Below are 24,501 nucleotides of genomic sequence, written 5' to 3' on the forward strand. Positions count from 1 at the left end.
AAAGCTTTATTAAGCTTTTCTGGCCACTAGGATGCAGAAAGACTCCAAAAAACACACAAACAAAAACCCTAATTGGTTATTTGTGGATAATGTGTAAGCAAATTCACCAGTTTACTTATATAGCCAGCAGACGCGAAGCAAAATAAAGATATGTCACCATGTTTCTGACTATTACTGGCCTTTTAGCTCTACTTTGGTTCCCACCAACTGAGGAAACAAAGAAACTAAAAGCTGCAAAGACCTAGTTGGTTCTGAATTCTCAGCACGACAATCAACCCTCTCACCCAATAAGTGAGTCATTCGGTTCAATATTAATATTAAACATATTGCTTAGTGGGGCTATAATGTCTACTCACCTTCATCCAGATGCTCCATTCTTGCCGACCAACTAGAGGTCAAACAAAGCTTGCATAACACTGAGATGGTGTCGTGCTTTTGCGGCTGTATTAACATCAGTGGGCTTAGAGTCTACTGTAATTGGCAGAGAACCTAGTTTTTCAGATTTCTAGAAAGTCAGCTCTCTGGAGTCATGAAAATATGTGGAGGCTTAACAGTCAATTCCACATGGATTACTTAGTGTTATTCAGTGAGTAGCACAGCGTTACAGTGTGAGGATTTTGACAGTCATTTGACTTAAGTTGTCAAGGGAGACACCAGTAACAAGACAAGCATGGAGAAAAGTCTGGCATGGGATTGGAAAGTGTGTGTCTGTGTGGGAATATGAGTGTGTGTGCATGTGCATTTATGAATACATAAACCAAATGCATCAGTTCTCGATCAGGAGTTGTTTGTGACGGCTTTACTACTTAAAAGTAGCTTTGCTCTGTGCTATGTGCTGGTCCCTTTTAAAAAATAAACATTAAAATGAGACATACATTTATGCCCCACTAGTAATGTTGAAACGCATATTTCAGATGCATCACTTCAATGTTTTTGTCATGAAGCAGGCTGCCTTTTGTTTGTTGCTAACAGGGTTTTAATTATGCATAGTGCACACCAGTAACACTCAAACCTCATAGGGACTTGCACTGACAATGTCGGGAAAAAGTTTTCCCTGACATAGACAAACAATAGCTCGTTATACCTAATAATTTATTCGAGCAGACATTTGAGCGCTTGTTGTCTGCTTAACAAAACAGGTCTAATAAAAAAAATGCCTTCAGATTCTTGGCCATTCATTTATACAACACGTGCAAAGGCAGAAATGTAGCTCAACTTCAACCACGACAATGAAGGAATATTACAGGGAGGAAGAACTGCTCCCACAACCTATTGATAGTCATCTGTAAGTCACTTTGTATTGATTTCTTTCCATTTCAAAGTGAAAGATATTAAAAACCTTTGTGCAATGGAATGAATCTGTGTGGATGAATTCTTCACAGTAATGTACATATAGTCAAAGAAAATGAGGGGATCAAGAATAAATGGAGGATTTTGGTGAAACTCCTTGCTTATGGGTTAAAAGTGACAAAAGTATACCAAAAGTAGATGTTCCAGATTTGTAGACAATAGAGGTTCAAATCCAGTGGCCGCACAATATGATATTATCAGGACACTTAAGTCACAGTATGATATTTTTGCGATTTTGAACATTTTACGATGTGAGTATTGCAACTAATGATCTTTTTTCAACTGCATATCTTCTGTTTTACCCTATAAGAGTCTGTTCATCTCATTTCAGTAATTTTTATTGCAAAAAATGGGATTGTCAGGCTGATAGACTGTCCTAAACGCTGCAGCATTTGACAAATTGTACAGTTTTTATTACAGTCTACGTAGTGTCACTCAACTGAATGCAAATGTGTAGACTACTCTACAGGTAATTTTAATAATGCAGCTTGTACAAAAAAATTATGCAACTTCATTATCTGAAGAATTTGAAAATAAATTACTGTTAAATTGAAACTAAAAATAGTAAAATAGTGCAGTACTATGCTGTATCGATTTTGTCCCCGATCCTAATAGACAAATTTAATATAATTAGTAACATCATTTTGCGGTATTTGTATAGTTAATAAATAATTTAATGAAAGACTCAATTTATCATTTTTAAGCTGAATGTTGCTGCATGGCCAGTTTTTATGTGTGCATCTTTAGTTTCACTGCCAAAAATGTTAATAAACGTTAATTTATGTTAATTATCAATCATTGTCATTTTAATTGTAATTTTTAAATCACTTCAAGCTCCATTTTATGTATGGGAGGTGCGATTTAATTTTTTTTTTTTCAATGATTATTATTACACCATAACTGGGTTTATGGTCTCTTAACAGGTTAACCATCACTTGAACAACAACTTGATCATAAACTCCATTAGTTCATTTTCACCTCTGTTTTCAATTACTCACATAAGATAGAATAAAAACCCATTTACATCACTTTCCATGAAGAAAAAGTTAAGCTCCATTCACTGTCTGAGCCCGTACACACGAGAACTGCAAATTATATAATTAGTCTTTTGTGCTTGATGCTTCCTATTGGGGAAACGACACAAATGGCAATAAGAAAAGTGGAACAGAAGTGATCAGCTTTGTATGTAGCTGTGATTGGTTTGAGCCCTGACATGAGTATATTATGTTCTTCTTCTCAGAAGGATGGGGGTTTGGGTTGCACATGTGCTCTCACTGTGACAAGGTCTTAAAGTGAACTATCTGTTAATCAGAGTGATTCTCCTGCCTGAGCTATTTCTGGCTGCGTGAACAGGGAAGCTTGCCTCCAGTGAAACAAAGTAGATTAGCTTGAATTTCAGCACATTGTCCAATCATTTACAAAGGCTTATGGTGGGTTTAATTTTTAACCTTTTTCACTTCTTGTTTTTGTCTTCTGTGCTTAGGAAATTTATTCAGATTTGAGTCTTCCAATCACTGAAAAGTCTTAAGATGTCTGTTTGATACTAACTATTAATTTTAGAACAGTTTTATTGATATGACCATGGTAATTAAGGTTTAGGTTTGTTTATTTGCACAGTTAGAATTACATAAAATGACAAAAATAACAAATAATGTAAAGTGCAGGGAGAGGCAGAAAACCCAGATGGGCTTATTTAAAGCTTCCACCTAAAATGTCATAGTTATAACAATGTAATAACAAACTGATAATAGAAAAAACATATGTATAACATCAAAAAGTTATAATGAGAACTCACAGAAAAAGCTGCTATTACAACTGACATCTGAAAAGGAGCATTTGCTTAAACCAGAATGCTTAAAAGGAAACCCTTTCCATAAACAAGATCATGGTTATAAAATGAATGCCCAAAAAATGACAAATATACAGAAGCATAAGAATGTAACGTTGTAAACACCCCAAATTCCCAAAAAGTTGAAAAAAAGCAATAAAAGCAGAATACACTGATTTGCTAATCCTGTTCAACCTACATTTAATTTGATATACAGTAAAGAAAAGGTATTTAATGTTCCAATTTTTGCAAATATACACAAGCAATCTAAATTTCATGCATTTTCTTATTTCCGTTTTACATCTTTTTTTAGAATGAGAGTTGTATATCGAGGTCATTGTCTTTATTTATTTAACACCAGTCTCTGCTTCTCTTCTCTTTTCCACGCAGGCGTGCCACTGTCCACCCAGTGGGGCCCTCAGGGCTACTTCTACGCCATCCAGATCGCCCAGTATGGCTTAAGCCATTACAGCAAAAACCTGACGGAGCGCCCTCCCCACGTGGAGGTCTACGATACCGCAGAGGACAGAGACAGCAGGGCTAGCACGGCGCCCTGGAGTGTGCCGAAAGGTTGCGGCCTCAGCCGTGTCCACGACAAGACTCGAGCTACCTCCGTGCGTCAGTTCAGTGCTCCAGGTATGTAAAGCTTTCCATGGGCCCAGATGGCCTCGGGGCAAGGAGCTTATCTCCTGTTAACTGTGGCTGTAGGAGGCTCGATATGCAACTACACCCTCAGGATAGAATGATAGTCTGCGGTGAGTCACAGCCGCAGCGCGAGAATACTGGCAGACTGTGTTGGTTGACAGTGGACCCACCACATAATGACAGATTCCTGAATATTATGATGATTAAAGAACCAGCAGACACAACATCACACATTCCATCCTATTTTGTTCACTGAGTTAGACACTGTCACATTAATGCTATCTTAATGCATTGTGAAAAGTCCCGCTGATGCTGCAGACAGAAACAACGCCAGTCTACATTATTTTCCTGACGGACTCCTTTTTATCCGGAGCGTGAATATCAGCGTATCAAATAATAACTGTCCAAATTTTATCAGCTGGAGCCAATTAACCTTAATTCTGTTTGTTGGTCAAGGACAGAATAAATCTCCAGGCGGTTGTCTGGTTAATGTGGGTTTTGCAAGCCATTGTGTGAGCCATATGGGCTTTAATGACATGTAGTTAACTCGACCATTGTTGTTCAATGCCTCTTTTGTTATCTAGTTTTAATCCATAATTTAAAAAGTAAGTAAGTTAATTTATCCATTTTTAAAAAGTAAGTCAAGTACTTGTGATATAAATCTTTAAAAAATGGTCATAAATGTTTAGTGTTCCTTTTCAATAATGCTAAATAATTCCTTAAAACAGCTGAATAAAACCACTTAACAGTACTCAGGATGCACAATTTGAATTTTTTTTAACTGATAATTATCTGCTTCTCATGGAAGGATACAGTTACCAATTCTACATTTTTGTATTTTAAAAAGAAGTTCATAACCTGAGGGTAAGAAAGGATATAGTGAACCAAGATTATTTAATATTCTGTTGCTCTGACCTGACAAAATCTAACTGACATCACTATTGGTAACAAAACAAAAACAAAGAACAGGAAAGAGAGGTGGCTGGATTCTTGGTGTACAAGACTGTAGATCAATCAAGTGTCCGGTTCACTTTGAAAAGCGAAAAAAACAGAAAAGCTTTCAGGCACGCCACATTTTGAAAAAAAACTATTGAAAAAAGTCACTATTAATGAGGAAAGTAGCAGTAAAAATCCCTTATTCTAGTGGCCAGATAATTTGAACCAACATGTTTCCTTTGCTGTGAGTCTTCATCAAAGCGTCAAACAAAAAGACATTTGTTGAAGAAAAGTGTATACAATATCACCAAAATATTCCTTTAAGCATATTATATTCATCATTTTTATATTCTGAACATATCAGCCCAATAGCTCTGGTTAGGGTTTTGCAGGGTTCAGAGCAGCTTGTGCTGTCAGTGTGTGAAGCTCATGTTTGCTCATTCTGCTGCAGTGGAAAGCACTCAGCAGTGTCATTTGATGGTCATCAGTCAGATATCATTAGCCGTGACATTATCAGAAGTGATTTATCTGTCTTGTTATTAAATATTACCTCAATTTGATACTAAATAAACCATGATTATGTTTAATGGGCTGACAGGAGATTTGAACACTGCAGTAAGAATGTAAAAAATACTTTAAAATTGTCACAATATTATCTGTTTCATTCTATGTCCATAATTAATGGGGCTCTTGTAATAAAACTGACTGAAGGATGCACTGTTTGGTGCCATTTTGCACAGTTTCAGCTCTAAGAAATCTAATTAAATCCACCTCACTCACTTTGTATCGCGGCTCGTGTGGTACTGAGGACACCGATTATTGCATGCAGCCCTCTCCCTTATGCATCTAAAATTGATCTATAAAGGAAAAAAAACAACAACTCCCTCTTCACTCCTATCGTCCTTTTCATTATGCTCCAAACAGAAATGTATTCAGGGATGCAGTATGTGTTTATATATGAAAGACCGATTCAGATACGCTTTAAAAGAGTACAATTTTCAAATCCTAAGAGTGAGTTAAAGTTGGATGTGGTGACTGTTGGTTTCAGCAGCTATAACGACAACTGTCTCTTTACTCAGCTGTTGTCAGTTAATGTTAATTCCGTGAGTTGGCGAAACAACAAATAATAAATCTTGGCTGCTGTCTGGTTAATATGCTCACTCTCTGCATGCTGCTGTCTATAGATTTAGGTTTTAGCCGAAGCTGGTTTTGTGGAAGAAGAAGCCCCACTCTGTGTCATTTTTGAGGACAGAACAAGGAGTGGGAAGTTTCTTATTGCTGATCATAAACGACCAACAGAGTTAAGATTTTCCATCTGCGTCAAGGTTCAATGTGTTGCAGTTCAGAGATCAATACACATTTACATGAAGGTATTATCAATATCTTGATAAATATCTAAATATTGTTGTTGATTGATCAATTCTTTGATAGAAAACTCTTTCTCTTTCTCAAAATGACTGGTATTTGGAAACAAAGGACCCCCTGAGGACCTCAACAACAGCAACATTGCATGTTTGATGAGGCTTGTGGTATACTGTATATAGTACACACAATGAATACAGACCTTTAGCTCAATCCACCAAAATATTGTTTCAATTTAACATTCATTGTATTGGTCAGAATAGGAAATTGTTGCAGCCCTACTCTGTTATTTTATTGTGAGTGGTCTAAGTATCTAAGCTATAAATAAAATCTGACTGTTTATTATGATCTAGATTGGAAATCTGGCCTAGTTTTTCAGCTGTAAATGACCAGTGGCCACAAGATAGTTGGCAGAGTTATTTTTGGATTTGGGAAAAGTCAGAATCTTTCACGGAGTGCTGACTGTGAGCTGTCTTTATTCTCCTTTGATCTCCTGCTGATATTTCCAGGACAGTCTCTCTCTGTGTCTTCTGTTGAGCTGCTGCCTCTACTGTAATTTCCTTCTCCTAATTCCTCCGCTTTCAACCTCTCATCATCAACAATTTCTTTTCACTTCACGGCGCTCGACACTTTTCTTTCTCTGGCCGCTCCTCGCTAACCTTGCCTCACAGCTTCAAGATGCTTTTATCGGCTCTCTCTTTCCTCAACATCATCATGTTTTCATCATCGCTCCCCGGCCCTCCCTCGGCAGTCTTCATTCTCCATTAATCTTCCTCGTCCATCCCCAGATTTCAGTCAGTTTTCCACCTCTCTTTACTCATTTCCACCCACTTCTCTCCCCTCACCTCTCTTGTGCTTCCTAAACATTCCAATCATATTATACTTTATCTATTGTAACGCCTCACTCTGCTCTCTCATCCAAACTTTTCCTGTTTTCTTCCTCTGCTGTCAGTTTCTCTTTCCATCTCTTCCTCCCTCCACTTCCTCCTCCTTCCTTCTCTCTTTTTGGGTCTTTTTTTCCTCCTTACTGTATCTGGGGCACTGGTGTTGAACAGCCTCTCAAATCCACTGACAAGTGGATCAATCGCCTGTCCCCTGATAATAACCTACCATCTACCATCTGCACATTCCTGCAAGAACACTGGCCGCCACTGAGCACCTTTCTTTTCTGAATCCCCTCGTGGTAGTTTGATGTTGAGAAATGCAGTTTGTACAAACCTGACAGAATTAGTGAGGTGATCTGTGTGCGGAGACGCAGCGGAGTGACAGCTGTCAGCAAGTGTTCACCAAAGCGGGAACTTTTTATGTTTCATTGTCTCACAACATTGAATAAAAGTAGAGTTAAAGTGGCTTTTTTGACACTTAAAAGTTGCAGCTTAAGATTTCAGTTTTTGTTGATTTGAAGACAGCCACGGTTTCCATGGTAACAGCAACACTCCTTGAGCAGCTCCTTTTGTGACAAACAAAAGGATCGACTGCTGTTGTATTTTATATTAACCAAACAAACTAACATTGTTTTAGTAACATTACTTCAGACTTTAGTCCTGTTATGTAGATACATTTTCACGCCATGGTAGCTACTTGTCAATCACAAGGTAGCCACGCCCTGAAGTGTACCCTGCTTATCGTCTATTTTACTCTAAATGGGACCCTAATTTACAAAATGTACCCCATGCTCTATGGGAGAAGAAGACTTGAAACTAGTATAGTATATATACAGAAAGTGAGAAGTAGGGTCATTTTCTCGTAGACTTGTCGATAATTGGACTAGTGGCGTCTCCCCCTGGTGGCCATTAGAAAGAATGCAGGTTTAAATCACTTATAACATTTTAGGCATGGAGTTTGCTGCTTTGGTACATATCATATATGTAGGTTGTTGTGACATGTTTTTTTTTTAACATAAATTACTTTAAATAATTTTAGGCTTCACAACCTCAGACCCGAAGGTTAAGTCTGCTTCTTTAATAATGGATTTGGTTTTAATGTGAAGCAGCAGCAGTTGGGTTAGTGTGGGGGATATTGCTTACAGTGGATTACATGCATGCATCATTTTTGTTTTGCAATCTGAATCCAGTGTAGGAATGGCAGACTACCAATAAAATACTATTTTGAGAGATTATTACTGAATGTAAATGCATTAAAAATTCTGAGCATGAATAGTATCAAATAGGGTTTCATTCCATGAAAAACCTAATGAATATGACTTTAATGTCAGTGTGAAAACGGATCTCTATTGTTGATGGGACTGAGCACTGGGGGACAGTGGAGACAAAAACCCAGTTGATTTTCCAAGTTTTCATTTAACTAGTGATGCACCAGGTGTGCCTGGCGGTTAAAATAATTGGGAGATGACACAATGATGGATGACTAATTTATTGAATTAATTCATTTACACCCAAAATATCGATGAATAATTAAGAGACTAAATACAGTCCCTTTTCCCTTTACATTGTGCCCAGATTATGCAACGTTTAACCAGCAAAAGTGGAGTTCAAAATGCCCTAAATGCATGTCCCATGTACCTGAGACCATGTGCTATCGATTTTTTTTTTTTTAAAAGGCCGCAGATCTCAATCCAATTGATTTTCTTTGTTGCCGAACATGAAAAAGATTATTCACGCACAAGCTTCATGCAACCTGACAGAGCTCGAGCAGTTTGGCACAGAAGAATGAAAAGTAGATTATCCTGATGTACAAAGTTGCTGAAGACCAACCTAATCACCCAGACTTTAATGCCAAATGTGCAAAATATAAGCATGTATTTTGTTTTTTATTGTTATAGATCACTTCTAAGGGGTCTTTTTATTTTCATCCGTGTCAAAAAGCCAACTTATTCCTATTTTGATACCATGTTGTGAGACAATAAAACATATAGAGCTGAAATAATTCATTGGATAATCGTTTGAATTATTTTACAAGCAAAATGCCAATAACTTAAGTTTTGAGGTTTCAGCTTGTCAAATGTGAGAATTTTATCATCAATTTTAGACTGTTGGCCGTATATAAAAAAAGGGATTTTAATTAGTCACAGTAGGCTAATAATAATAATAATAATAATAATAATAATAATAATTATTATTATTATTATTATTATTATACTACAATAATTATTTTCACAACTTTTCAACATTTTATGGACAATATTATCATTATCATTTTTTATTATCATTTAGAAAATAATTATTGGCTGATTATTTGATTAAAAAAAAAAATGGTTTGCAGCCTAACAACAAAACGTGAATATTTTCTTGCCACTGTGTTTCCTAAGGATGTGGATGAATAATCATCGTGCACTGGCTGCTGTCTTGGATTCTTATGTATCCGCACATGCACAACACGTACTGAACATGTGTTTTCAAGTGTTCGTCACTCGTGTATACAAGCAGTGTTTTAACGCTGACACATTTGCCGCCACATGTCATCTCTGTCTCCTGCCTTATTGCTAAACAGCCAGAGAGCAAAGCAAAGCAGGGCAGAGGAGGAGGAATCTTGTCTATATTCCCTGCCCATCCTTTATTGATGCCAGAGTAATCACGGGGCCAGAGTACAAATCCACTTACTCTCTGCATTGCCTTAAGTAATGGATTTATGAGTGCATTAAAGAGCCGTAGTCATCCAGCGGCCCCTGCCAGACTGGCTCTCTCCTCCATTCTTCTCCTGATCGACTGTCTTTGTGTCTCAGGCGGCCTCGTCCGCTTCTGCTTTCTTAGCTCATGTCATGTGAGATCTGATTCTCAATTGTCTTCTCACTGTTGGCTCATTTTCACTCTCTCCAGTCTCGGGCTGGTGTTATAAGGGCACTTCAGGCGATCCAGCTTGCCATTGCCTTCCTTTTTCTTGACTCCTACACTCTTTCTTCTCTTCATCCTTTCAGTAGCTCTGATTAGAGAAGGTTTTGAGGGTTTTTGTGTGTGTGTCTGTGCAGAACGAGTAACAAGGCCAAAGGAGAGATCCTTCTAGAAGCTGTTAGTGTTTTAGAGGGGTGAAATGAATTCAGAGCAGCAGCTGAAGTGCCTGGCGCTGAGTTGATATAATGTAAGAGGAGCTGTAGCAGTGTGGAAACTGAATATCATCCGAGTTTCTAACTTTGAGCTTTGTAGAGAAGAGAGATGCAAATGGAAAAGTTGCTGCAGTGCATCAACCCTCCCTTCTGTCTTCCTAATTAAGCTCTGTGTGCAGTGACACATCTGTACTGTACATCTCATGAGGCTTGTCTGTGTGTGTTTGAGACTCTCTCTCTCTCACATACACACACACACACACACACACACAGCTAGGCACCTCACTCACGTAATAAGGATACAAGACTCTTGGTAATAAAGAGAAGGGTTCTGACCGCAGAAGTCATCCGACTGTTATTGATCACTCGAGTGTACAACTAGAGTGAATTTTGGGAACATGAGGAAAATAAAATCTTTCATTGAAACACAACATCAAAGGACAGACGCACTCTAAAAGACTTCCAGTCAGAGATAAAAATAGTCCATTGTCATTCAGTATTCGTCAGAAGTTTGTATAATCAGTCCAACGACGTTGGTCGTGTTTTTTCAGAACAAAACAGTGAAAGAATAGCTATTAAACTTTGTTTCTAATGCAATTTCAGTTAATTATACATATGGCTTGGTGATCATTCAATAATATATTTTTATTGTGTTTCATATTGTGATGAAATCATATATTAAAATATCACAATAAACCATTATATCATCTTAATTGATAATAACTGAGAAAAACTCAAATTTCGCAGAAAAACTTTGTTTGTTTGCGACAATATAAATTCAAGATTGTTGTTTTGCTTTTCCACACTTTAAACTCCATTACCCAGAATACAACAGTGCATACAGCACAGGTCAGGGTTCTCTCATAATAATTTTAAGGAATAATGTGTGAAGCTCCACTTGTAACCCAAATGTGCTCTAATGTGTGAGTGGTGTTTTCCAACAGCAGTCTGCAGGTTTTTATCCATTCATTCATTCATTGAGCTTAATTATTGAACTCCTGCATGGCCCCAAGAATTATGCTGATTATGGGAACACTTCGGTGTAGCTAAATCAAACTGTTGTTGTCTTAATCTGTTTTCTCTGTGTTTGTGTGCATGCATGTGAATATTGTCAGTGTACAGCTGGAGATATTCATTTATATTTTTCTCTCTCTGTTGTTAATGTCGTGCCAGCGTTCTCAATTAAATGTATACAAAAACAGGCTTCACCACCATAGGCTATTTATTTATGAAATTGCTTGAATACGTATAATTTTGTGATATACAGTCATGGAAAAAATTATTAGACCATAGTTTTCTTCAATTTATTGTTCATTTTAATCCCTGGTACAACTAACATTACATTTGTTTGGACAAATATAATGATAACAACAAAAATAGCTCATAAGAGTTTATTTTTAAGAGCTGATTTCTAGCCATTGTCCATGGTTTCATTATCAAGAAAACCATGTGAAATAGCTAGATGTCAACTCTTGAATTAAACTCTTATGAGCTATTATGGTTGTCATCATTTTATTTATCCAAACAAATGTACCTTTAGTTTACCAGGCATTAAAATGAACAAGAAACTGAAGAAAACAAAGGTGGTCCAATAATTTTTTCCATGACTATTATTATCAATATGTGAAATGACTGATATATCAGGATGGAAGATTTTGTCTGTATCGCCCAGCCATAATCATCCACAATTTAATCCCCACCCTCCTCTCGCTCCACCACAGAGTCCTCAGACGGCGTGTCGCTCCAGCTGGGTAACTCCAAAGATTTCATCCTCAGCTTAGACATCAAGTTCGTCTCCAACGGCAGCGTGTCCGTGATCCTGGAAACCACAGAGAAGGGCCCACCGTTCACTATCCACTACGTGACCAGCACGCAGCTCATCGCCTTCAAAGACCACGACATCACGTACGGCATCGGGCCAAGAACCACCTGGAGCACTCTGACCCGAGACCTGCTCACCGACCTCAGGAAGGGCGTCGGGCTGTCCAACACCAAGGCTGTGAAGGCCACAAAGGTTAGTTTATGTCACACGATTGGTACGTTTGATAAAATACCTGTGTTCTATCCAAGCAAACACTTTATTACCTATATGAATAATTAAGTCTTAAGTCTTTCAAGCAAAAAAAAACACTTGCTTGTTACAGATTCTCAAATGTGAGGATTATATTCAGTTTTTAATGTCAATGATTCAAGACATTGAATTAAGACAAAGCCATTCATCAATTAATCAATTGATCAATCAGACTTATAAATATTTAAAAGGGAACTCAGAGTGCAGATTTCTGCCAAGGCTGTCCTGACTTGAAGGGCCATTCACATGACTTTTCCCTGTTGAGAACTAATTTTTCCCATTATAAGGTTAAAATATTTATTTTTTTCCCCGCATGATTAAGACCAAAAATTTTATGGGTTCTCCCTTGGCCCATGCTTCACCACTCCAACAAGTTTCATTATAATTGCGACACCAGTCCTGCTGACAAAGTGGAAGTAAGAAAGATAATCATTTATTGCAGCCCTAAAATGGGCCGTACATAATTAGCCATCTCTAATTTCCCATGGTAAGGCTGCAATTCAGTTGGTGTTATGAACAAAACTAACAACACAATAAATACTGCAGCATTATTTTTAACAGATTTTTGTCAAATCTAACTTGTATATTTTTCAGATTAGTATTAGAACTTTGAAGCTCAGTTATTAAATGTAGAGACAATCTACAGTCTTCGTGCCAAATCCTCATTCACGTGTTGAATGATTTTGTCTGCCCTTGCGTCTGTTTTCCAGATCATGCCCAGACGGGTGGTGCGATTAGTCCTGCACGGGCGAGGCTTTGTTGACAACGTCACCATCTCCACCACTGCCCACATGGCAGCCTTCTTTGCCGCCAGCGACTGGCTGATGCGCAACCAGGACGAGCGAGGCGGCTGGCCCATCATGGTCACCCGTAAACTGGGCGAGGGCTTCCGGCCTCTGGAGCCCGGCTGGTACTCGGCCATGGCTCAGGGCCAGGCCATGTCCACACTGGTGAGAGCGTACCTCCTCACCAAGGACCAGGCGTACCTCAACGCTGCCCTCAAGGCAGTCGGACCCTACAAGGTGCCTTCAGCGCAGCACGGGGTCAAAGCTGTGTTCATGAACAAATACGACTGGTATGAAGAATACCCGACAACGCCGAGCTCCTTTGTCCTCAACGGCTTCATCTACTCCCTGCTGGGCCTCTTCGACTTGACTGAGACGGCCGGAGAGAAGCTCGGCAGGGAGGCGGGGCAGCTGTTCAGCCGCGGTATGGAGTCGCTGAAGGCCATGCTGCCGCTCTTCGACACCGGTTCCGGCAGCATCTACGACCTGCGTCACTTCATGTTGGCCACGGCGCCCAACCTGGCGCGCTGGGACTATCACACTACACACATTAACCAGCTGCAGCTGCTGGCATCCATAGACAACGCGCCCGTCTTTAAGGACGTGGTCAAACGCTGGAAAAACTACTTAAAAGGGATTCGTGCCAAGCACAACTAGACAAACTGTGACCCACTTAGTACACAGCTGAGGAGTTGAATTTACTCTTAATGGATGATTGAATGTGAGGCGGGGGCTCACATTGTGTGCGTGCGTCCCAGTTTTGGTCGAGGTTCATAATCTAAAGGATGAGTTTATTCAGCTGCAGCTCTCAACACTAAAAGTTTCTCGTGTGCTCTGTTGCAGGTTTTATATTTTCTGCAACACTGACTGTAGCTCTTCCCTCCTGTTTTTTTCCTTGAGCTAGTGTTTGTAATTATGCACAGACCTAGTTTCAGAGTGTGAGTGTGTGTTCAGGAAGAACACGTCGGTGTGCGTGCGTTTGTGTGTGTGTGTGTGTGTGTATGTGTGTGTGTGTGTGTGTGTGTGTGTGTGTGAGGTGTGTGTGTGTGTTTAAAGTAACAATATCTGACGTTAGAGAAAGATGAAGCTCCTTGAATTGTTCAAACTGAATCACATTCTTTGATGCATCCACCACAAATCTCTCTTCCAATTGTATTTTTTTACCATTTCACCCCAGATTTGCAAAGTTTATTCAAACAAAAAAAAAACCAACAAACAAAAAAAGAATATATTATAAATTATTTGCAGAAGAATGTTGCCAAAACAAAGTATCTTAATAATATGAAATCCATGTTGGATTTAATTCCTCCACTACAAAGTTTTTCATTTAAGTATTTTTTTAGGTAGATTCTGTGAGATACATTAATTTGATCATCCCTTTACAGTAAAGCTGATGAGTCTACTAATTTATGTTTTATAGCTTCCACTTCCTTTCTGAATCTCTTTCCCCTAAAAGAGAGATAAATATTTACACAACATTTTGAGGATTATGTTGTTATGTCTTTAGTGAGCTTAACTCATTTTTAATATTTTTTCCCTTTGATATAAATATCAAATCATGGATTAGGTCTATCTAAAGGGACTATGCACTTCAAACCACCATATTTCAGATGGGCTTGCAGCAGGTCTCTTAGCTGAGCTGTTGTGTAACCACATCTGGTCAGAGTTGACTGCATGACTGCTTCCTGAGTTGATGTGACTGTTGTGCTTCAGGTGACACATGTAAGACTGCAGGTCACACAACGCCACAACACGTTGTCTCTTCCCCAAGATAAACCCATCAGGCCTGCAACAATCTCTTGAAAACATCCTAATTAATAATTCATCCAAATTAGCTGTCAGTGCTGTAGCCGCTGTAATACTCGTACCTTTATGGGAAGTTTTAAGATGACAAACTGAGCTACCATTCTGAGCTGTAAACCCAACTGAAGTCCCTCACTTAGTCACAAAACACTTAATAATTAATGTGCCACTGCAGCTACAAAACGTTAGTTCAAGAGTCACTGTTGCTCTGTTTTTCTCATTTGCACGGTTTTGGTTCAAAGCTGGAAACAGTTACAAGAGTTCAGATTGAGTCAGTCAGCTTTTTAAAAATATTTCACTTTTAATGGGTGTGTTGTCTTGTGGACACAGGTAAATGTGCAGACAACAAATATGATCCAGCTCTCATCATATTATACGGAGATGCACGATATTCATAACCTGTGGTTTATGCACACCTGAGGGTAAGAAAGGCTCAGCTGTAGTGAGTAAAGATGGTTGATATAATATCTCTGATCAAACCTAATCTAACTGACATCACAAAACAAAGAACTGGGGCCTGTTTCATAAAGCTAGTTTACCAAATAAGCCAGGCCTATTTCAGTTAGTCTGACTCATTTATAGTTGACTCTTCCATAAAGCAAATTCAACATAGGTCATGCTCGGTAACTGGCAAAATCTGTCCACAAACTAGTTTTGCTTAGATTTGCTTTATGGAATCAAATCAACTGCAAATGAGTCAGACTCACTCGAATAAGACAGGCTTATTTGGTAAACCCACTCATGGAACAGGCTCCTGTTCTGACTCTTTAAATGTTTATTTTTTTCTAGCAAAGTATATCAAAAAACCTCACAAACATGCTTTGGCTTTCATAGAGCAATTTGCAAAATACACTAATTAAATGTTTTGACATATTAAGACATTTACAAACATTTACATCTCATAAGATTTGTTGTGTTAATACTCAGACTTTTTCCTCCTTCTGGAACATTTGCAGGAACATAAATTGCATTTTGCAGTCGTGTTGTTTTTCCTGTGAAACTGACAAACGTCTGACATGTTTGACCCTCGAGTCAGCATGCCGCCCTTGTTGTTCTTCTTCTCTGTTCTTATTGGCAAATCACAAACTGACTTTAAAGGTGCATCGCAGCATTGTGATGTCAATGAAAGCAATTTGGCTTTGATTTATCAGACAAAAATTGATTGGCTATATTTTAATTCTCAGAATAATGCACAATAAGATAAATTATCCATTATCAGCCTATGATGTATCGGCCTGATCTTACATCCTTTATATTATCAATTATTTCTTCAGATGTTTGCAGGTATTTTTAACTGTTCTTACGACAGATGACTAAATGACTAAATCTCTGTCAACTCTGTCTCGTTAAAATTTCGATCATTGTTTCGGAAAATATGAGGAATACAACTAGAAAAGTCCAATAAAGAGTCATGCAGATCAGTCTAAGTAACGGCTTCCTTCCCCCACATAAGAATTATACAAAAAACATACCCTAAACTAACATTTGTATTTCCATTAAACTGTCTTTAAATGCCAAACTTTCACTCCAATTAAATCCCTCCTCATCATTGTTAAACATTAAAATCGCTTTTTATTTCTCCTGGTTTGAACATCAGCACCATTTGCTACATTTTCATTTCCATGGCCTGCGTTTGACCTTTTTTGGAAACAGCTATTTCTTTTATAACTCATACTTCGAGATGATAATTGCAGGAAACAAGTGTAGGTGGTGGTAGATGTATGTGTTGTGTGTTCGGGGAGAAAGACATGTGGGCAGCCGTGGCACAGCTGCGTCTCGCTAACACGTCAGTTTATAACATTTAAATAGACAATGCCAGGAGTGCTGAAGGTGGAGGTCAATTCTCGACAAGCATAAAGAGGCTGTCGGTCCCAGCAGGCTCTCATTGCTCCTCTCAGTTGCTGCGGGTGCATGAACTCAGCGTTTTTAATCTGAGAGCTGACCTGTTGACCGCCGTACGAGGAGAAAGAAAGCTCGCCAAGACACTAACAATTCACCCGGCTAATAGGCCTGAGAGCCAGCACGCACACAGTACAGTCTGGGATGAGTCAGCACTCACAAACAAAACAAAGTGGAGCCCTCAGCATCAATGAGGCTTTCATCGATCTACCTTAAAGATTATTAATGGAGGAGAATCAGGCCCGTTTGTTCTTCTCAAGGTGTTGATGGTGGGTTTCTGTTTGGTCATTTTCATGTTAACTTTGAGATGAAAACATTTCCCCTGCTTTCAAGTTGTTGTCCTGTGAGCTAATGAGTCTAAATCAAAGAAGGATTGATTCATTTCTGTGTAACAAGTCAAGCTTTCATCTCATCATTAATTCCTCCAAGTGCATATTCCTCACCTCATAGCTTCATCTGTCACTAAACGTGAGGATTTACGACCAAGAATATTATCTGAGGTTTCAAGAAAAAAGTGTGATATTTCAAGAATTAAGTCATAATATTATGATGCAAATGAGGAACAATATTAAAAGGAAAAGGCGTCTTTAGTAGGTGACAATAGTAATGGTTGAATACAGAATATATAGCGATTTTATACTGTATTGTACAGATAGCTAGGGATGGGAATTGATAAGATTTTATTGATACCAATGCCACTGTCATTTCTGCTTGTCGGTCCAATGGTTTATTGCTTCTTTTACTGATTCCTGGTCCGTTCTGTGTGGAACAAAATAAGGCCTACACAGGTGGTTTTCAGCAATTATTATTATTATTATTATTATTATAGTCTGAACACAGCTGGATCAGACAGTTTGGAACCCATTTTTAACTGGAGCCAGTTCTCAATTTATGTTCCTACTACTAGTTCAGGAAAAGCTTAAAAATGCACATGGAATCCAGTCTACTCGGTTTGATCCTGTATATAATATACAGCATATTGTTCTAAAAGCAAAATTTTTTTTATGTGAAACTATGACTTTATGCAGACAATTTGACTTTTGTCTTGAAATATTGTGATTTTTCTTCTCATAAAATTAAGCCTTTTTATGAAAGTCCTGAAAGGCAAGAGGGGGGGAAATGGATCATTCAAATTATTTTTCAAGTCTGATCTAAATATAAATCTCTCTGTGTTTATGATTTAAGAACAGCTTAACAAAAGGGGATCTCAATGTAAATGGTTTTTACGTTTATTTAATTTTTTTTGCCAGATGTACTTTGTGTTTAGAGTGCATGGAGAAATTCACATGTATGAACACAAATGCTTTAAGTCCCATTTGGAACCGAGGGCAGTGGAGCCCTTCAGCCTCTTGTGGCTGAAGTGAGTATTACAACAACAAACACACAAATAAAATTCACCAGCCAAAACTTTTTTTTCCCTTTCCTTTTCTAACATTTTTAAAAAGATTATCCTGGCAAAGCCTTTTTTTTAACATTATTTTTGGCCTATTATTACATAGTACAGCTGGAGATAGACACAAAGTGGGTTTAGTGGGGTACGACACATTTTCAGCTCTTCTTAAGTCATTAACAATTTCTATCAGACTTTAACAACAGGGCACCAGATTTTTTTCCTGTTTCACTTGCCTCTCTGGGCTTCTGTACTTTTACCCCCTAATTTTTTTTAAAATTACTGTCTTTTTATTTCTCCTCACAATAGTTTGACTTTACTCCCAAAGTTTTAGATTTTTTTGTAGAGGTTTATCCTGTGGATGGCAAGAATTACATTGATGTTATGTTTTTGAAGTTAAAAAGATAAAAAAAAAAAAAAAAAATCTTCCCAGAGAAGAGGTATGAGTGCACGTTTTGATAATCATTTTTTTCCCCTGCTGATCCTTGTTTACTTCATTTCCTGTTCCCCCCCATCAACACTTTTCCATTTGTTGACATTTTCACAGGACAGGTAGAAATGTGTAATTTAAATGAAACATTCAGGAATGGAAGTTTTGTGTGTGAATATCTTTATTTTGTTTATACCAAAGTCATTGATTGGAGTATATTTGAATTTGTCTATTTTTGTGCAAACCGTTTCCATTCAGCATTTAATGGTGTAAAGTCTCCTCAGAGACGTCACAGAGAGACACTGCCTTCTGACTGAGAAATGCTAGTTTTTCAAATGTAGGTTGAATAGATTATAGCAAAAATAAGACGTGTAAAACTTGCTTATCGTAAAGGGGATGTGTGCAACTAGAGATTAGCATTTAGTCAGCTACTGTTTTAAAGGGAACGAACCAGTAGCTGTGAATTCTCTTTGAAAGTTTTTCGTTTTTTTATGTTAATTTGGAGTGTGTGTTTGCATCATTCATCATTTGATGGTATAATTTGCAGAGGAGAAAGATTTTTTTGCTAGACCGATGAAAAAAAAGCACAACTGCCGTTTATTATCATGATTTGTGTATTTCTTTTCAGGACAATGTGCAACGCCTTCATTAAGAAAGCTGCTATTATTGTTCACTGTGTAAAACGTATGAGAGCTTCTTTTTCCTATTTTAATGGGTATTTTTTTCTGTCTTTTCCACAATCTGAACAAATGACCAATGAGGTCAAATGTGATTTATGCAATAAAATGTTTACTGGGGTCATGAACACCACAGGAGACCCAGAGCGGACGTACAGACTTTGCAATTCAAGCACAATGTGCAAATGCTACCATTTTTTAGTCCAAGGAAGAGAGGTGTTTATATACAGAGTAAAATCTTTGTGCTTTAAAAATGTGCTTTTTAAAGGTGTAAAAAATAAAAGCATTTTTCTTAAACTTCTGGTTGAATTCTCTAAACTTTGCCTGTAATATTTAAACACAGGATTTTATTTCTGCCACTAGGGGTCTCTCAATCAAAACTAGAACAAAAGACAACTTTGAGGAGGTCATGAAGGAGCGAGGGATCATGGGATGGTTAAATAACTGCGATCACTGACGAAAATCTGACATTACTCAGGTTGTATTCATTACACACTTATTCACGTTATGTCATTTAATGCTACTGAACTAGCCGAAAGTAACGGTAGCCATTAAACATCTAACGTACCATGAGATGACTCGACGACAGCTAACGTTATGTGGCAAATTCAGTCGTGGGGTAACTCTGAGCTGTTATCAGAATCATTTTACTAAAAACAACTTCACAAGCGTGTTGAACATTGTTGTAACGTTACCATACGGTTTAACTTGGTGGACAGTATGAGCCTCTTGTCATAAAGTCAAAGTTGTAAATAAGTTCTCTTTACCTCTGTCCGATTTCTCTGTGTCAATATCCCACAGTGATCTGGTTGCAGGCAGAACCCCCCTAAAGAAGCTGTTTCAGATGGTTCGGCCTGTGAGTGAGCATCTGAACATTGCAAGCGGTTATTTACTTCAGGATTCATTGTTAGTTCATAAGTGGATGCAAAACAGTGCAAGTTTTGTGGGGGATCATGTGGCTCAAATAGTGTTGCCAGTAAAACTTCATCAGTCTGTGCTAAAAGTAGCTCATAATGACTCTGGCCATGCAGGTGTGAGAAAAATGTATGACCGGCTATTAAGAAACTTCTTTTGGCCTCGTATGAAGAGGCATGTATCTGCGTTCATTAACTTGTCATACGTGCCAGCTAACTGATAAACCTAATCAGACATTAAAACCAGCTCTGCTTTGCCCCATTCCTGCTCTCAACCTAGCTTTTGAGTATTTAACAGTTGATTGTGTGGGTCTTTATATTATATTTTATGATTTATAATTACTTTCTGAAAAAACCATCCTGTGTTTCTTATGTTTCCATTGGATACATTTGGTATAATGTAGGCAAGCATCTCTACAAAATATATAACGTACGTTTGTTGGTTTTTAGATATTTAAATGCAGGAATGTTACATTTTGTACTTTTAATAGGGACTCAGCAGTTTAATGATCTCCCTTTACATCAGAGGTTCTCAGACTTTTTCATCCCTTTTTTAAAATAAAAATATTTTCAAGCCCCCCACACAACAGCCGACACTGTCAAATTTTTTGTTTTGTTAGTGGCATTGTGTAGATTCATCATCTGCTTCAGGTTTGGCTCACAGGCCTCTCACAGACTGTGCAGAAATCTGCATTATTTATATTTAGCCTCTATAACTCCCTCCCCCGAGTTTTGGAGCCACTGCTATAGATGTGTGACTGGTTTATATTTTCCATGTTTACTGTCAAACTGATACAATTAATCGATCAACAACAACAAAAATGTATCTGCTTTTATTTTGTTAACCATTATTGGTTTCAGTCATTATGATGATTCCCAGCTTTTCTTTTGTGATGATAAACTGATTATATTTGTGTTCTGATGTAAAAGATTGGACATTTATAACTATTTTATAAACAAATACGGTTAATAGATTGATAGAGAAAAAAACATCAGATTAATTGATACTGAAAATTATAGTTACAGCCTTTTATTTTTTAAATGTCAGCTTATTGAATTAGCACAATCAATGAAATTTCCAACCTATTGCTGTTTGACCATCAATGTAACTAAACATCCACAACATTACATCTATTATTCTCAAGTCTAATTACAAAGGCTTCTATGTCATTTAATTATGGGGCCATTTACTAATTTACATCTTTGACATTTATATCTATCATGAAAGACATCTAGATCATTTAGTTAACTGTTAGTTGATTTATCCAGTTTCCACTTATTTATTCTGATGCTTCTATGAAAATTATGTATTGTTTTTCTTCTATCTAAAATAATGTCTATCGTTCAGCAGCTGTGACTGAAGAGGAGAAACAGTTTGTCCGTACTGAACGTCGTCTCTGTGAAGCTGCTCAGAAGAAAAACAATCCTGATTAATAATTTATCCTAATTAGGCTATTCTGATCCGGAGAGAAGCGCAGACACCTGAGAAGGACTGTATCTCCCGCCACCCGCCTGCATTTTTCATTACCTTCTGGCATTTATACAATCCAGCCATAATTTCTGCCTCACAGCCGCACACTTCGCCTCACACGTCTCATTCCTCCTCTTTCCTCTGCGCTAATGACATTACTGTCCCTCCTGACAGAGAGTCTGTCTCCCAGTCCTGTAATTAGCCCTACATAAACCCGATAAGCTCCGTCTTTTCATGGCCTCTGTGCCGACCTCTTCTGCTGCCATTCAGATGCCTTTGAGATGGCCGTGATGACATTACAGCGAATCCTCAGTGCGGCGGCGTCCGGAGGCCACAGACTTTATGGGGTCCATATATTTACCCACTTGATGAAATTAACACTCAGTTGAACTCTGTTTTATTGGATTTGTTTGTGTGTTGTTTGGGGGTCTCGGAGGAGAAACTGGATGTGGAAGCATCCAGTAAGAAGAAAACACAAGCAGCAAACCTGCCAGTTGACAATTTACGTCCCTGCAGGGTTTTTTTGTCTTTGTGAGATGTTGAGTGACTTTCTTCAAAGTTTGATATTCTGGGGAAACATGCTTTTTTTGCTTCCAGGCTGGAAATAACACATAAGAAATTCAGCAAATATCTTACCTTTATACATATATGATTGTACAGCTAATGCAACCATTTATGGTTTTATGCCGTTTTATGGGCATGCGGGGCGTACAGAGGATATACACATGCATTCTTGGAATTTGGGCAAAAGAAGGACTCTGTCCTCTGGAGGATCCTGGACATTGGGACAGTCTTTCGGCGGATGTCGATGACGTAGTATCCTTCAAATTCAGCCGTTTGAGGATCCTTCCTTGACTTTGGGATACAGCCAGAGACTCTTTTCCTTTTAAGGACTCTTTTCCTTTGATGTCGGCTGACATGCAGTTGTGGCAATTTCTTTGCTGTTTTCTCACCGGCCCAAAGTAGCATGGCTGGTTTTTCCGCTCACAGACGCTAGAGGGAAGCGAGACGGCCACAGTTCACCCCAGAAAAAGTACGCAAACAATACCAATCTGAGTTCAGCTCGATGGGATTGAACCACATCAAAAGCAGATTGCAGGTATTGAAGGGTCTGAACTAGGGAAGGGGGTGAACAATAAATGACTGTATCATCTGCATAGAAATGAAATGAGGCCCCAGGATCAAGCCCTGGGGCACATCTTTTGACACAGGGTGGAAGGCAGAGGAAGAGCCAGAAACCTGGACACATTGTGTTCTCGACAAAAATTAAATTGAGAACCAACCAACATCATGTTCAGAAAGACCAATATTAAAAAGTATAACCATTCCAATGACTTCGAAGCTATTAAGTTAAGGTAAATTAAGCTAAAAAAAAAAAAAAAAAACACCATAGTTTCCCTTTAATGTGCAAATTAAAAGTAAAATGTGCACTGTGCATTGCAAATTAAATGTAAATCATCAAATCACATTTTCAGGTAATTACCTTTTTTTTTTTTATAAAATGACAGTCAGTGGAAACATGTGATTGCTTACAGCATGGCAAATATCAGAAAGAGGAAGACAGACAGGGGAGTCCCATTTCCTGTGCTGGAAAGGGCTTCTGATGAAATCAGACAGGGAAAGTCAGTCAGGGGAGTGGCAAAATCATGTTGAGTTCATATTTAAACTTTATATGAGGTGTTCTACCCATTAAATAATTTTCTTGCATTATAATTTGCCTCTTACCTTTTTTTTTGTCATGTAGTATGAAAAAAGGTAATCATTACTTAAAAACATGAAATTAATGGCCACAATAACATGACTGATAAATAATATTTTCTATTTTGACTTTATGATTGATTTATTATGTGTATTTTAGACACGTTAAAACCGTCCCTGACATGTGGTACAACGGTGCTTGCAACCTGTAAATATTTCATAAAACCACTTAAATACATTATTTTAGCAAGCAATTTAAGTTTATAATATAACTAATTGGGTATTCCAGTGTAAATGGTTTTTGATATTTTGATACTTTTCTAAAAATTGCAAAAAGTGTTACAACTGTCCCTTGTCTCCTACTTACCAGGAACAGGCGCACCTTGCTTCTGAAAGGAATGTGAGATGACACACTTGATTGGTTTAATTCATGTTACACCCAAAACACACCTGTGGTTATTGAGAGACTAAATACAACCCCTTTGCTCCTTGCCCCTTGCTTTGCACCTTGAATATGTACCTTTAAACTAGCAAAAGTGGCGTTGGACACACCCTTATTGCACTTGTGCCAAGCTCTTTAAACCATGTGATATAGCTCATTTAACCCTCTGAACCCTGAAAAGTATGTTTCCTTTCAAAAATCACCAAAAATATACCATTTATCATAGAAAGAAACTGAGAAAAAAATCTGACATTATCTTCAGAAATACAAAGTTTCCATTAGAAAAAGTAACCTTAAGAAAGCTTAAACTGTGATATTTCTGTCAAAATCACTTTATTCTACATGTCTCATTTAAAACATCAACAAAAATAAACTTTGGAATAACTAGATACTGTAAAAAAAAAAAAAAAAAAAAATTAATTCTGTGCTGCTCAGAAACACTGAAGACTTGATTGATGTTACTGAGACGAACAGTAGAGTGACAAATATTTACTGAGATCAGACAAGATCAGACAGAACAGCAGGCTGTTTACACAGAGGAGGAGAGGACAGGAGAGTCTGTAAATAATGCAAATAGTGTGTATAGCATGTGGAGAACAATTTTCCCCCAAATATTCCTGACAGGTGTGTTGTATATATGAATCACATTTAATTCCCAATTTAAAAATTATAATTTAGCAGAGAAATTCAAATTAATATTTTTTTCTTTTTTTTATGATTTATTTCATTATACTTGTGGTATTCTGGACAGAAGCTGATTCCATAGAGGTGCAGGATTTATACATTTTATATATTGCAGT

At 37.8% G+C, this 24,501-nt stretch overlaps 1 protein-coding gene across 1 annotated transcript in view; it reads left to right on the plus strand.

The window, feature by feature from the left end:
- Positions 1-18,655, plus strand: part of glceb (glucuronic acid epimerase b) — a 63,966-nt gene extending 45,311 nt beyond the window's left edge. The window contains exons 4-6 of the mRNA XM_059347046.1: positions 3,569-3,814; positions 11,843-12,135; positions 12,903-18,655. Of these exons, the coding sequence (XP_059203029.1) occupies positions 3,569-3,814; positions 11,843-12,135; positions 12,903-13,634 (1,271 nt within the window). The 3' untranslated portion in view covers positions 13,635-18,655. The remainder of the gene's footprint in view (positions 1-3,568; positions 3,815-11,842; positions 12,136-12,902) is intronic.
- The last annotated feature ends 5,846 nt before the right edge of the window (positions 18,656-24,501 follow it).

The sequence above is a fragment of the Centropristis striata genome, chromosome 2 (assembly GCF_030273125.1).
Source record: "Centropristis striata isolate RG_2023a ecotype Rhode Island chromosome 2, C.striata_1.0, whole genome shotgun sequence".
Classification (NCBI taxonomy): Eukaryota; Metazoa; Chordata; class Actinopteri; order Perciformes; family Serranidae; genus Centropristis; species Centropristis striata.